The sequence below is a fragment of the Zonotrichia albicollis genome, chromosome 9 (assembly GCF_047830755.1).
Source record: "Zonotrichia albicollis isolate bZonAlb1 chromosome 9, bZonAlb1.hap1, whole genome shotgun sequence".
In the NCBI taxonomy this organism is placed as follows: Eukaryota; Metazoa; Chordata; class Aves; order Passeriformes; family Passerellidae; genus Zonotrichia; species Zonotrichia albicollis.
The window spans coordinates 31,149,668-31,164,882 of NC_133827.1; the positions used below are offsets into that span (position 1 = coordinate 31,149,668).

Below are 15,215 nucleotides of genomic sequence, written 5' to 3' on the forward strand. Positions count from 1 at the left end.
GCAAGCAGACACAAAAGAGTAAATAAGCATTTAAGAAAGGTTTACAGTCCGGATGCAAGATCCAGAATTTATATTGTGTGACCTCCTCTCCATTCCAGAATGCTCAGTCACAAACTGAGTTTGTGGGATCAGGTCTGCTCATGTTTGAGCTGCATGTGGCTGCATCTTCAGCTGATGCCTTTGAAGACAGCAGTCAGTCCCAGGGCATTTTCCATTCCTCCTTCTTACATTCAGTCCCACCACTGTAGGTATGTGTTGTTTGAGGGAATCTTCAAGCAGGCTTTTTGCAAACTCAAAAGTTTTGTTAATGAAATAAGAAAGAGCATCCTATCCTTGCAAATAATCATACTGCTTTATTTTTCAGTATCAGAGTCTCAGGAAATGAAACAGTCCAGATCTTTTCCAAGATATTACATAGCCTTTTTTCCATCTGTCTGTCAACAAAATAATCAAATTAAATACAAATTTGTTTGTTTGCTACATCTATTACAGTGGAAGAACATAATTGTTGGTAGAAGCAGCTAGGTTCCAGGAACAAAGGGTGGAACAAAGTCTTATTTTCCCCTGCTTCTGTGAAACCCACTCAGGTTTCCAGAAAAGCACACGGAGGGACAGAAGGAATTGGTGAATAACAAAATACAGCAATTTATTGAACAAAATGGGACAAGGCAATGTTCCCTTTACATTCTATGACAATTCAGGAATATGAAGCAAAACATGCTATACATACACACAGACATGATACTTTGGTTAAATGTCATTCAGAAGTTCTATGCCAAACCTGGTAAATTATAGAGTGAACAGTCAAAATAAAACCAAGAATAGGCTTGCATAGACAGATTATTGTCAGTGTGCAATTCATATTTAAGGATTAGCTGTTACAATGCAGGATACACTTGCAGCTCTGAGGAATTTAAGCCTTCTGACTAATCCACCTCATTGCATGGCTAATATTTAGATTCAACAGGCTGAAAGTTTACCCTGAAGAGCTAAATGAGACAACTGCAGTTATTTATCTGAGGCAATTAACTATATTGCAGTGCACAGATGCAGCTGGAGACAGACCATGGAGTCTACTTAGAGTGAACACTGATACAGTGGAACTTGTTTCCCATGAAGTAGAAAATACTCATTTGTGTGTGCCACTGTCCTCTCTGGGACTCTCCTGAAGAGCCCAAACTGCCCAGCTAAGCCTTGCCCTGTGCTACTGATGGGGAGGAGGTGGCTGATAGTATCTCCAGCCCAGGAACAGAGGCTTGGGCAGCTCCTGAACATGAGATCCATGTCCCACCGCCTGTCCTGGGCAAGGCAGTCCAAGTGGCACCTGTGTGCAGCACAGCCAGTCCCTCCCCAGCAGGGCTGCACAGCCACAAACGTGCTGGAGTGCAGCAAACTGGGATCTCTGCAGGTTTGTGCCTGTCCTCTGCAACAAAAAGAGGACAAGCTACAACCATGGTGTGCTCCATGCAAGGGATACGTCCCATTCCCACCTCCCAGAGCAACTGCAAAACTAGGCCCTGAACACCTTGGAGAGTGGGGCAAACCCAAGTGTGCACTGGTTGGGGACAGATAAAGAGCAAAGCTCAGCCACCACCACCCTGCTGGGCATTCCTGCCTGGCACAGGGCAGCACTGAGCTCAGGCACCCACCAGGCTGTGCTGGGAGCTGTGCCCCAGTTCCTGCTGCATCCCACACAGCCCTGCAGTGCCAGTGCTGCCAGGAGGGACAGCAGGAGCCACCTGCAAACACAGGAGATTGCTCTCTGAAGGAAACAGTGAGTTTCATGGACTGGCTGTGCTCAGTTACAAGAGTGTAAACTAAGTAGGGGAATCCTCACACTGTCTCCAAGTGCTCCCCTTTATACATACATAAATTAGCAATCCACAGTTAGTTTGCATACAGGATAATATGAATTAAAATAAAAACCTTGATAATAAAAATATATAATATACACATTGATGAACAGCAATAAACTGAATGAAAACACTGTAATTTGGCACAAAATAAACAAACAGACATCTAGCACTGTAAAAATAACAACCCATTTTTTCCATAAGTAGAGAATGTTATCAATCCTGATTCAAATCCTGATAGATGGGAATGCAGAGATATAAAAATACTGTACATACAAGATCCCTTTTTTAGAGAGAGAAGCAGACTGCAGCATCTGTAACCTTTATCTTTCTTCCCCAAGAGGAGAAATTCAATGATGAGAATTCATCTATCCCTTAACAGCTGATATTTCCTCACCCCACCAAGTTCAAACCCATGAAGTTCTTTAAAAAAAGATGAAATCAACCTGTTGGATCTATCCCTGTGATGAGAACTGCATCTTGCTGCAGGAAACTGCACAGTCCCCATTAAGACAGAGTTTCATAGCAAGGTGACTCAGGTCAGCCTGCTGAAGACATCAAATATCCCTGCGTGTAAGGCACGATCCCGCCAGGTCACCGACCTCTCTGCTGCAGACCATTGTGCTTTGGACAGAGGTGAGGAGGTGGGAGAACTCTTGCTGCTGAGATGAGCTTGCTAGGAAGGTCAGGAAGTGCCAGGATTTCAAGGAGGTGAATTTTCCATGTGGCGCTGGATGCCCTGTTAATGCAGAGTCAGAAAGGGATGCAGGACCCAAGCAACCTGGGCAGGGCTCCCAGCAAGGGTTCCAACATGCTACTAAATCCAGAGCAAACCCATAGGGAAAGCTACTAAACCTTGGCAAGAGTAAACAAGTAAAAAAACCAAGATACTTAAACATTTTTCTGTCATAGAAAAGAAATATTGCTGAGTGGTTTTTTAAAGGTTAAGTTTCATTGTGCCTCTTTCCCGGAACACACGTCCAAGGTGCTGATTTTGCATCTCACCTACACAAGCTGCATCTTCTTGACTCTCAGCAGAACTGTAGCTGCTGACCCCAAGGAAAGTGGCTCTTTGTTCATCCATAATCTCAGCTCTTGTTGATTTCAGTGGGACCATGGAATCCCTTTCCAAAAGTGGTCACTAAAGATGCAAGTCCCGTTGCAACCTCTGCCTCAGGAGGTCTCTAACCTGCATGGCTGCATGAGGACCCCAACCTGCATGAGATGAACAACTTATCCCATTCACTGCCTGCTTTCCTCAGCTGCCATTCCTAGCATTTCTCTCCCTTTTCTAGCAATGCCTTAGGAACCCCCTTTTCACAAGGATTATGGAGTAATAATACAGGAGAAACACAAGGAACAGCAAATTAATAAAGGCAGGCAGAAAGAAAAAAGGATGAGGACTAAGGGAGGATACAGAGCAAACAGCCCATAAAGCATTCAGCACTCCTCAAAGGCATCCAGGAAGGCAGCAATTGCTCCTGGGATCCTTCTCTTGGGCTCTTGTCTCTTGGTGTCTTGGCCAGAGAGCTTGACTGGCCGCTAAGGAGAGTTTACAGCTCCACAGAGGAGGCACTGAGGTGTTCTTCAGACTACCCAGCTTCCAAACTAAATTTACCAGAGTTTTCCCTCACATTTCTACTTACTGCCATTGACACCAACAACTTGGATAATCCCAAGCATCCCTCCTGAATTAATAGGTTCTTCAAATGTCACAGAGCTCATGACTTCTCTGACTAGGTTAAGACAAGAGCTACACCAGCCAACTGCCGTGCAAGAAAGTCCATCACAACCAGATACAGAGACCATGGAGGGCTGAATTCCTAGCTGGTGATTTTCCCATGCCTTCTGCAGAGAATCACCAGTTTTCTGCAAGCAAGTACAAAGCTCAACCTCTTTCTGATTTGGCAGGACTTTTCTCCATCCAGTTTTCACAAGTGCACCAGGTGGTACAAGCAGCAGTGCCTGGACTAGGGTGTTTGTAGGAAGTATTAATTCTTACAAACCCACCAGGCATCCATTTCACAACAATAATTACTCTGATGGCAATGAAAGAAAAAAGCCCACTGAAAGAAAAAAGGAAAAAAAAAAAAAGACATTTTCAGCAGTAGAAATTTTGACTGTTACATGAAATACAAAAATAAATCCATACAAAATAAAACCTTGGTAGATGAGGTTGCCACACTGGGCCAAGTTATCAAATAAAAAAGAAAAAAATAGCATCTATGTTGGTTTTTTTCTGAATCCTTTTAAACAACATGAACACTTCTGAATGGACAGAGACAGAATGAGAAGTGGGAACAAGGCAAGGACAGTAAAATCCAGCTGCTGACTGGGATATTTCCTGAGAAGCAGCAGCAAGCATGACCTTGCAAGTCACTTAGGAGCCTATGCAGGCAGGTGAGCCGCAGTGTGGAAGCAAGGGTAAGCAGGTAGCAGGATTCTGCCCATACACAAAGTCCTCTACATGGTAAGGTTTTAGGTTAGGGTACCCCTGGAGCAGGGATCCATTGGGGTTATGTGGTTCGTCACAGGTACTCAACTGCTGCCAATGGGCCAGTGGGAGTAGGAGATGGAAGTCTTTGAGTTACTGGGCAAGGCAAGACATGGCCTTGTTATGTGGTATTAAACCTGCACCTGCAACTTATGTGAAAAAGGAGTTGCCCTGTCTTCCCAGTGATTTGGCCCAGTAATTATCCTGACCAAGAACAGCCAAGGTTAAAGCCTTACAGCTGCCTTGGGGCATGAACTGCGCACTAGAGGAACAGCAGCCAGCCATGCTCTCTTCCTATTTCCTAGAGGTGCTCCCTCCCTACAAAGCTCCAGAGAGCTGCCAAGGCCCCTTTCCCAGGCAGATCAGTGGTGAGGCCAAGTCCATGTTTCCTGCCCTAGACACAGGTGTCTGCCCTCCTCTGCAGAGCAAGAGCCAGAACTGCAGCTGCCAGAGACAGCAGAGAGTGGTGACAAGACTTGGTGCTGGCACTAAGGCTGGACTGCAGGGGCAAGGCAGCCAAGCTCTCTGCCATGAACCGGGCTGGCCCATGGATAACCAGCCTGCCCTGGCTCAACACACTCTAAGACAGTGTCCAGATGTTCAGCTTTCTAGTTTAAAAATACACCTGAAAATAATGGCAAAAAATTATTAAAAAGACTACAGAATTTAAATGAGAAGGCCATGTGAAAAGGCTACTTTTTGTGCAAGAGAAAAATGATTTTCAAAGAGTGGAGGGAAAACAAGCTAGGACAGAATCACTGCATGGGAAAATATATACAGACAGCAAACCTGCAGACCCTGCTGTGCCCCAGACAGCAATGATTTTTTTATTCCTGACTGGAGCTGGATGGAGCAGCAGAGAGGAAAAGCAGTCAGCACAGACATCGTGTGGACTCATCAGCACTCTGTGTCTGGCTCAGGTTGCCTGTAACTGTAGATTTTGATGCTCAATGCCCATATGGCCCTCTCTCCATCAGCCCCATGTTTACAAGACATATCCAAGTTCAGAAACAAGTTACTCTACTCAAGTGCATCAGCAACTGAGCTAAGAGTTACATGAGATCTGACTTGGCTTTAATGAAATTCCTTGGCTTTTACCACACTGAAGCTCAAAGCAGGTGACCACAGAGGTCCCTTCAGACACATAGATCTGTTTGTATGAGTTTTCCCAAACCACAGTTCACAGCTTCTTGAACTCCCTGGCAAATCCTAAGTCATGCAAGGTCTAACTTCAGTTGGAATTGTATTTCCTTTTAACTGTTCTATCCTATATCCTAGAGCTAAATGCCTATATACACTCTATTCAGAATGTTGGAAACCCTAGAAAGAAATACAGCAGTTTAAAAATTCTGTTTCATAGGCTATTTCTGCCTCACCAGTCTCAGGGTTTGGCTTTTGCTGGTATATGTTTGACAAGGCTCTCTCCTTCCTGCAAGCTCATATGACTGTCAGGTTGGCTCAGCTCTCCTATCCAACACAGGAAGAAACCCAATTCCTCTTATAGCTCTCTTTGCTAAGTTATCCTAATGTAAAAAGGACTTGTACTTCTGATGTTCTGCTGCATTGCCATAACCCATTTCTTCAATTTTCCTCCATTGTACATGCATCTCAATTTGTCCTATTCATCAGAGCTCCAGCCAAACTTAAAAATAAAAAGAAAGCCTCAAAAGAATGTATGAGGGAGCTGTTGAGCCAGCTGGTTGATTGGCACAGCTCAGTGGCAGCTAGATTATACTGCACTGCTCAAGTCATCACAGATGAGTAAGAAATTGAAACAAACAATTTTCCTTAATATGACAACACTTAAAGAGATGATCCTGGGAGCAGAGGGTGGGCCTCCCATCAGGTCAGGGATGAAGAAAGTTGCCTGGCAATTCCAGTAATGTTTGCTACAGAAGAGTCAGTACCAAAGCAAAGGCTAGCACAGTTTACTGCTTCCTACGGGAACCTGGAAAACAAAACAGAAAGGAAACAGTCTGTGAGACTAAATCCTGGTGAAAAAATTACTGCCTGCAGTCATATTTTACCTGGCCTGCCCTCTTGTCTGTCTGCCTGACTTCTAGGGTACTAGTCAAGTCAAAGGCCAAAATGGGAGCTATATGTTACAGGACTGAAGCAAAAGGAAGGACAGATCCACGAGACAGGCAGAAGACATGTGCATTTCTTCTAGGGTGTGAATGGTGCTGCAGCCCCATTGCACAGTCTCACTAAAGCAAACAGACCCTATAAAGTGCCATCAACTTTCCAGCTTGCTTAAAACACAACCCAAGTTTACCAAACTAAATTTTGGAAAGGAAAGCATCCACATTTAAGTCTCACTAGTGGAGTTGGAAGAAATCTGAGACTGAGTTAAACTCAGACTGCCCCCTTCCTTCCCCAGAGGCTCTACAGATAACTCAGACAATGGGCATTCACATTTAAAACAACTGCAGGGGCAACCCTACCCACACTGCTCTGTGCCAAGTGATTTCAGGAAACAAACCAACAAAGCAGGGCTGAGGTGCTACAGGAATAAAACTAGCCTGCTCTCAGGACAAGTTTCTGTCTGATCATCCCATCTGCTCACCAGACAGGTGAGGTTCTGTCTTGTATTGGATTGTTTGAGAACAGTGAGTCACCTAAAATCCATCATAATGTTGTCTTTGTGACACTTCTTTGTCATTTGCTACCTAGATTTACAGTCATTCATCATTAAGAGATCAGAAAAGACATACAGACAGCACCTTGACAAATTCCAGGCAAACCAATTCAGTTTTTCAGTCTCACAGCCTGCAATGTGCTCAGCAAATCCAACCCAAACACTGCCCAGCATCACCTGCCTGCTGGGGCATTATTCCCCTTCTTTATTTGCATCACTTCCCATCACTCTGTCCCCTGCAGGTCCTTGTGTGAGGAAAAGAGCTGACAATAACCCAAGTGCTGGGCAGCCCTGGCAGATCCTACCTTTAGGAGAGTGCTCAGGTCTGGGGTGGTGGCGCAAGGGGCTGGGCTGGCTCGTGTAATACCGAGAGTGTTCATCGAGGAGAGGCTGTGACCTGCCAAGCACAGAGTCAAAGGAGTGTTGGGAAATAACTCAAAGTCACAACAGTGCAGCAAGAGCAACATCTCAGCTGTCTGGCTTGTTACTGTCAGTTTGATGCAAACCTTGCCTGGCCCAGACCTTCCACCTGCAGAACAGCTCCTCTGAGCACAGCCCATTACTGTTTCTGCAGTGAGAAAAGCAGAGTATGTGCTGCTTGCCGTGGACCTTTCATTTAATTATGGTTTCAGTTATCAGGAAATAGTTTCCATTATGGAGTTTACTGCAAACTTTACTCAAAAGGGCAGTGTTTTAAAGTGCTGCTTTAAATGGTTAATGCTTGCAGTTTTACCCCCAGAGTATTTTAATATGATCTCTCTCAATCTCCACCTGCAGCTCCATTTGCTGTTTCTTTTGCAAGTTCAACAAGAATTTCTAGGTTTGTTTCTGGAATGGAAATCAAAGCCACTAGGGTCACTTTCAGGGTTTAGTACTTCATGAAGAGCACTGAGCCAGAGTATCAAGGGATTCAGAAGCAGCACTGGGCTACAGCATGTTCCCAGTTTGGGATGAGACACCCCAAAGCACAGTGCTCTTGCTTGCAGGATGGTGTTCAGATGCAGCAGTGGGAGCTGTGCACAGGGCTCAGCTGGGAGCAGCTGTGCAAATGCATGGTGATTACTCCTTCCTGCCCAGAGATGACATTTGGTTTCACATCCCCAGAAGCTGTTTAACCCTCTCAATGTTTCTCTGCCATTTAACAAATGTCACTGCACAAGCTCATCAATCTCTGTCAGCACTGGGCACAGGGACCACGATGGACAAGTGCCACGAGCACAGTGAGTGACGGAGTGACGCACGTCACCAACCCCTCATGACCTTGCTCTCCACCACGTCCCTTCTGGGTGGGTCAGGTTGGTCATCCCACATCTCCTCCCTAGGACTCAGCTTCTCAGCAGCTTCCCAACTGTACTCCCCATTCTTGCCAGCCAGTTCAAGCTCACCTTGAAGGCCTGTCACTTCTGTGTCGCTGAGTTTCGGGCCCTTCTCTTGACCTTGAGCGCGTGGACTCGCCTGCATCAGGCTGATGGGAAGAAGGGAAATCAGCTCATCTGTGTGCCTTGCTAGGCACCAGCCAGGACACTGGGACTGCCACAAATCTACACAGCCCTTTTGTGCTTGGCTTACACACAAAATTAACTACAGCCAGACATGCAAATGGAAACAAGCATCAGGACTCGTTTTCAGTAAAAACCCAGCTTTGCCGAGCCAAACTCAATTTCTGTGCTAAAATGTGACAGCAGTAAGGGACCGTTCTGAAGCTGGGCTGAACACAGTCTGGGTGTAGTGATAGTGCAAAAGGCTGGGCTGAGCAAGAAGGACCAGCTGCAGACAGCTGTGCTCCTGCAACCACTGAAACTCAGGAAGGAGGCTGAAAACACTGGAGCTACCTCCATCTGGCCCCAAGATTAACACCACATCCCTTTTAGCACCTCAGCAGTGCTGACCATAAAATTTGTTTCCTACTCCCTTCTACGCTGGCCAGCCAAGTCTCTCTGGTATTACTCCTACCAAAACCAGGCATGATAAACTCAGAACTTTCATTACACAGCCAGTTATGAGGCAGAGTGACAACTGAAGCAGCTGCATTGCCCTTACACAAACAGAACCAACTGCTTTTAATGCTACAGTCAGGATTTCAGCAAAGGGAAGGAAGGTCCTGCACCAGGGACTGACAGTGCTTCAGGGAGGCCACAAGGTGCTGTGACATCCAGTGCCATCCTCCAAGGCTAGAGTCCCAAGGACTACCTTTCTTGAGGCTGAAGCCAAAAGCATCTATGCAAGGAGGTGGCTCCAAAAGGCTCAGGAGCAGCTGAGTAACAGTCAGCAAGATCTTTCAGATGCATCACCACCTTTTGCTCTCACTATAAACACTCACCTCCCTCTGAAAATAGGAAAAATGTTATAGCACCTTATCTGTGGTGCCTCCTAAAACCTGGCATACCTTCCAATCTTGATCATGCCTCCTCCTTTCAAAGGAAGACTTTTCTCTTTCTTTCTCTTTTCTTAAAGCCTTTTTCTCCTCAGCCATCAAGAGACGAGCAATTTCCTAGAAGGGAAACACAGACTCTGTCAGACAATTTTACTGCTCTTGTGGATTTGAGTTATTCAAACCCTTTCCCATGGACAGCTGCTGAATGGGAAGGGTACAAATCCAGGATTTCATCCATCTGTGATCGGAAATCAAGGGACAAGGCAAAATTAAGACTGGCAGCATGCGGCATGTCCAATAGCTGATTTACCAGAACTGCATTTGCAGAACGTTTCTGCCCTCTATCCCTTCTCCTTAAGGGGGTCAGTGGTTCTTCTCACAGCATCTTGGATAGTCCCCCTTGGGTTTTAGTTACAAGAAATGCTCTTACAGAACCATGAACTTCCTGTCTTTGTCATGGTTGCAACAGGCAGTGCAACTCTCTGCTTGGCCAGCCCATACACAAAACCCATCTGGGAGAAATTCCCACTAGAGCCTCAGGCTTCCCCTACAAGGAAAGAAATTAACAACTGGAGGGTCAGAGAAAACAAGGGCTGTTTAGCAGCTTCTGCAAGTAAAGGAATTCCACAAGTATTTGACTTGTTTCTCACCTCATCTTGGGCTACTTGAGCTGCCTTCTGATCTGCTTCATTAGCCTGGAGGTGGGGGAAAAAGTGGGGAAAGAAAACCAGAGACAAAAAATTACCATCTCTAAATTAATCCCACTCATCAACCTACTGGGCAGGGCAAGTATGTGCCCATACAAATACACCATCATGCTCTCCAAATACACTTAGCTACCCCCGTACTTACCTCATACCAGCTCCAATCTGCCATTTCAACTTTTCAGCTGAATTTTGCCCTCATGTATCTGCCTGGCCACACCAAAATGCATTTCCCACTCTGCTGCCTTCTCTCTTAAAGACAGGCAACGGCATGTCTCCTTGTGAGTTGCTTACACTGACTACATGCCATCTTCACCTGCCTGGAAGCATCCATTTAATATCACTTTGCTTCAGCACTTTAATTTTGGGGTGTTTATTTCAAAAAATAGGGCTTATTACTTGGAAGCCAGCTGTCACTCCATATTTGTGTGTATGGAAGACAAAGGTAATTAGCAGAAGGCACAGGAGCAAGACCTTAGGTCTTATAGTCACTCTTATATATAAAAGGTTTACAAAGCAAAGTTGTTTGTGCTGGTTGCCTTAGTTCCTTTGAGTTCAGCAATGCACCCTCTCTATTTACCAGGAGCTCTTCCTCCTGCAGCTTCCGAGCAATCTCTGCATCAGACAGCTCCTGTTCCATCCGGGGGCCATCGTACAGGCCTTGTGTCCTCCCCCTCAAATTAGTGCCTGCAGAATTGAGAGAAAACAATCAACTCAACCATTCTCCAAATTCTTTGGGAAGGAGATCCCCACCATCTCCTCAGCCACCTGCAAACCCCCCACTCAAGAGAACCAGAGATCATCACAGTGTACCTCCCACAGCCCATCTCAGACAACAAATGCAACTCCAGGGCAGAACAGGCCATGTCCCTTAAAGCACCATGTCCCTATGGTGACAGCAGTGCTAGCAAAGGAATTATAACTTGTCACTCTCTGCATTGATACAGATACAATGGCAAAACTGGGCAGCAGAGAGCAGCCCAACATTTGATATGAGCACAGCAGAGTCTGAACACACTGCTGAAGCAGCATGGGCTCCAAGGGTTACCCAGGACAGGCTCACATGAGTTTTTAGACAATTTCTTCCTTGGCATGACCAATGAATTTTAAAATTCAATGAGAAAACAGAAAAGTAAGCATTTTTAAAGTTCATATAATGTTCAGTTCTTGTTTTAAGTATAGAGTTCTGTTATTTCAAAGCTAAACTTTCTATTTCTCTAAGGAAAGTGTTTGTATCATGAGGAAGAAGAATAACTGTCCCAGTGTCTTTAAAAGTAGAATGATGGGTCTGGATCTTTAAAGCCAAGAGCTTGTTGAGCAAGAACTACACAGGTACACATTTCCCAGAAAATTCCACTTGCACAGAATTTGGCAAGATTCTTGCAAATAGAACCCAGTTGGATGCCCAGTGCCACTAGTGAACTTTGCCCAAAATGAATTAAGTTGCAGCAGGGTTTTCAATAAGAAGTGGATGAAAATTGCTGGGTTTTCTTGTGCTTAAGCAGTGTGCTCACTTACAGTCCTGCATCTCAACTTCACAAAATACAACCATAATCTAACATTCAGGGGTTTGTTCCCTTTTTTCTCCTGTACAAGGAGGCCACTGCACAAAAGGTATTTTAAAAACAAAAGCTGTGTGTTGGCTGGAGTTTTCTGGGGAGGTCTTTCTTTGGGGATGGTGTGGTGTTTTTTTTTGGTGGGGGGAAGAAATTTGTTTTCTTAAACAGAAGGATACCAAGGGCACCACCTCCAACAATGCCTTCTTACTCATCCTCTCCAATCCCATGGAACATCAGTATATAGAGCAAGAACATTAATGGATAAAAAGAATTCTGCTAAATCAGGAAGAAACCCGGGCAGGATTCCCTGTGTACACACTGCAGGTAGATACTGGAGAGAAGCATCTTCAAGGAAGCCAAACATGTCTCAGACACCAGTATGGGGCACACAAAGGTCCATCCCCACACACAGGCACACCTTCCCCATCACTCAGTTACCTGGGTCTCGCTGGCAGTCTCCAGCCTTCCCCTGGCTCACAGCATGAGGGGAGGGGGAGTGTCTCCTGTGTCCTGCCCTTTTGTAGGCTCTTGCCTCACCCCTCCTATGGTCATCTCTAGACTCAGCATCACAGAGCTTTTCATCCCGTGCCATCCTGTGTGACGAGTGGCCCTGGTGGTGAGATCTGTGTTTCTCAGGGTGCTGTCTGCCACCCCGATGCCAGGTCTCCTGCTCTGCCTCCAGTTCCATCTCAAGGAGGGGAAGGTGCTTTTCTCTGTCTTGCCTTGGTGGCTTTCTGCTGCGCCGTGCTTCCTCTGTGAGTCCATGCTCCAAGCCCAGATCAGGACTGAGAAGTCTCCTCTCCTTCTCCCTGCCAGCTCTCCTCCTCTCCTGCGGCTCCCAGCTGTTGCTGTGATCATAGGCACGGTGCTCAGTCTCTCTTTCCAGGTCAAGGCTGAGATGTCTCCTGGACCTTCCCTGGCTGGTTGTCTTCTGCTCCTGCTGCTGGCCATTTCTGGCCTCTCTCAGCTGAGGAGACCTTCCACGGCCCTCTGAGCTGGAGTGCCCATGTGTGGGGGCACAGCTGGGCAAAGGTGAGGGGGGTCCTCGGTGCTCTCTCTGCTGGTGCCTGCCCCTGCCATGCCTGTGTGCTCTGGGAGCTTCAGAAATCTGCTCTCTGGGCTCACCCCAGGACTGCTCTGAGCAATGGGGGCACAAACAAGGAGGGGGTTAGTGGTGCAGGGGTTAATGGAGGTTCGAGGCCAGACTCACAGCAGGGAGAGGAAGGAGCTTGATACAAGGTGCTGAAAATGCAGGCAAAGCATGATGAAAGAGTAATAACAGAGACAGATAAGGCTGGCAGGGTACAAGAGAAGACAGTGAAATGGCAGCCTGGCTAGCAGGGCAGCACAGGAGGCAACAAGGTTGGAACAGAAAGCACAGGTCCAACCCAAAAGTGTCTGAGCACTTCCTAGACAAGGACAAGTCAACACAGAGACAAATTACTTTTAATGATGCCACTGGGGCTGAAAAACTGCCAAGAGAGCAGCTCATCCCCTGATGACACATCACTGCTGCAGGTCCTGAAACCACCTGGGAAAGATTTGCAAAGAAGGGCACAAGATGCAGGAAAAGTTGGGAGACAATGAAGGCATAAGGCCAGGAGGGGCCAAGCAGAGTGGTCAGGTTGGACCCTGGTTTATAAGCACAGGTGAGCCTTGCCCTGGCTTCAGGCACAAGGTTTTCCATAAGAAAAACCTAACTGGGGGAAAAGACCCACATAAAGCAGAAAAGAAGTAAACAGGCAGGATAGGAGGTTTTTTTCCTTTAAAAGCAACAGGATAGCTGCAGCATCCAAACATTCTCCACCACAGACTGTCTTGTATCTTTTGCAGACCCACAAGTCTCAGGGCCTGCACTTACTCATTGTCCAAAAAGAAGTTTCAGCTCTGAATGCAAAGGCAATTATGGACAGAAATTTTAGGGCAGATTAAGACTTCAGAAAACCCAGGGTCCTGACCTCAGCATTGTAGCTAGAAAAGCTGCTTACTTGGCATTTTGGTGGGATTGTTTCCTCTGTGCTTTCCAGAAAGCAGGTAGCATTTTCCTCTGCTTTTAGTTTCAGTAATAAACCTGAAACAGCTATGAGGATGCAGCAATCTGCCTGCATACAATTTACTAATTGATTTATTTTTTCAACTAACCTATTTGCAAAGAAAAATCATTGCACTGAGTGAACTACTATCTCTCTACAGCAGCTTTTCAAAATGAAAAAATGCCTTGAAGCAGAGATTGATTTGAAACAGAACTACACACACAACCCCCACCAGAAAAACTCTGCAGCAGCAGACTTTCCTCAACTGTCCAGTTTGTTTTACAGTATCTCAAAATATTTTAAATAGATTTCACTGCACATAAAAAATTGCATTTTTTTAATGAATAGCTCTGTCTCACAATCTATCTAGATTTCAGAGGGAGAAAAATAAACCTTACACCAAAACTGAATGTTCCCTCCGAGTCATTCTATTCAGAAAAAACTTTTTCAGAGCCAGCAAAAATAGAGCTACAGAAAATCCACCTTCAAAACAAGTCTGTGTGACTTTTATCCAGAACAGGTGTTTTTTTAAAAGTCCAAGAACTGTAACAGGAACTGCTGTGGTCACTCTTTAACTGGTTGGGTTTTTTCTGTTCAGTTTTAGATCATAAATATGATTTACAGAAAGCAAATAACCAATCAAACAATGCAAGTGACTTACTGAACAACAGAGACCAGAGCCTGAAAGCAAGAGTCAGTTTTTGAACAACAGTCACTAGGATCAAAAAATTAATTCAATTTTGTCATTGAGGAAAGCTCAATAAATACAACAGCAGAGAGCAGGAAAACACAAAAGAGCAAAGCCTGGCTGTGCTGGGAAAGGATTGCTGCAGGTAACACAACCATGCCAGACAACCCAAGCAGATAATTTGCTTTTGGGGTATCTCAGGGTGATTAATTCATCAACGGGTGCTGGTTCCTGTGGCACCTTCCATGGGGGCCATGTAAACACTCCACAGACCCTGGTGCTACTCTCTGAAGCAGCAAGTGACTGAGTGAATACAAAAACGTTTTTCATGGCACAGGCACTGCTGGGAGGAACTCTGCCTTTTCTCGTGTTTATTTTTCCACTTTTAAAGAGCTCAGGTTGCTTTGGAGCAATAGGCCTCATCCACATTCCTCCTGGATGTGGATAAATTTTACCTTAGTCTCAAGCAATAAGAAAAAAACTCCAAAAACACACTCCACCCTCACCAAAACAAAAGAAAACTTTAACAAAGCAAGGGCTTTTTATTTGTTTCAATTCACAACTAATGAGGACAATACAAACCAAGGCTGCTGAAGCCAGATCAAATGGTGCTCAAGTAATTAAGAGTTCCCAGAACAACAAGCTAGATGATCCAGGCATGAAATCCACTCCAGTCCTTTATAGCTTTTAAGGAGCACAGATCAAGAGCAGCACTGCAATGACTGGTCAGGCAAACACCTCCTGCCTCACCTTCAAAATTAGGGATTATTGCAGGAAGAAAACAGACCCACAAGATATCCTACCCTCCAAGTCCAAACCACAGTCTTAACTTCAGGAAGTCACAGGCTTTGTCAGCTGATTTGTTAAAAAAA

At 45.4% G+C, this 15,215-nt stretch overlaps 1 protein-coding gene across 2 annotated transcripts in view; it reads right to left on the minus strand.

The window, feature by feature from the left end:
* Positions 1–330: 330 nt before the first annotated feature.
* CCDC50 (coiled-coil domain containing 50) overlaps positions 331–15,215 on the minus strand; it is a 42,764-nt gene continuing 27,879 nt past the window's right edge. Inside the window, exons 6-12 of one of the 2 annotated variants that reach the window (XM_074547210.1) lie at positions 12,061–12,759; positions 10,644–10,750; positions 10,010–10,054; positions 9,372–9,476; positions 8,371–8,450; positions 7,291–7,382; positions 331–6,295 (exon numbers count right to left, since the gene is read on the minus strand). In XM_074547210.1, coding sequence (XP_074403311.1) covers positions 6,276–6,295; positions 7,291–7,382; positions 8,371–8,450; positions 9,372–9,476; positions 10,010–10,054; positions 10,644–10,750; positions 12,061–12,759 — 1,148 coding nt within the window. In that variant the 3' untranslated portion in view covers positions 331–6,275. The remainder of the gene's footprint in view (positions 6,296–7,290; positions 7,383–8,370; positions 8,451–9,371; positions 9,477–10,009; positions 10,055–10,643; positions 10,751–12,060; positions 12,760–15,215) is intronic. The other variant, XM_074547211.1, reaches the window with a different exon arrangement.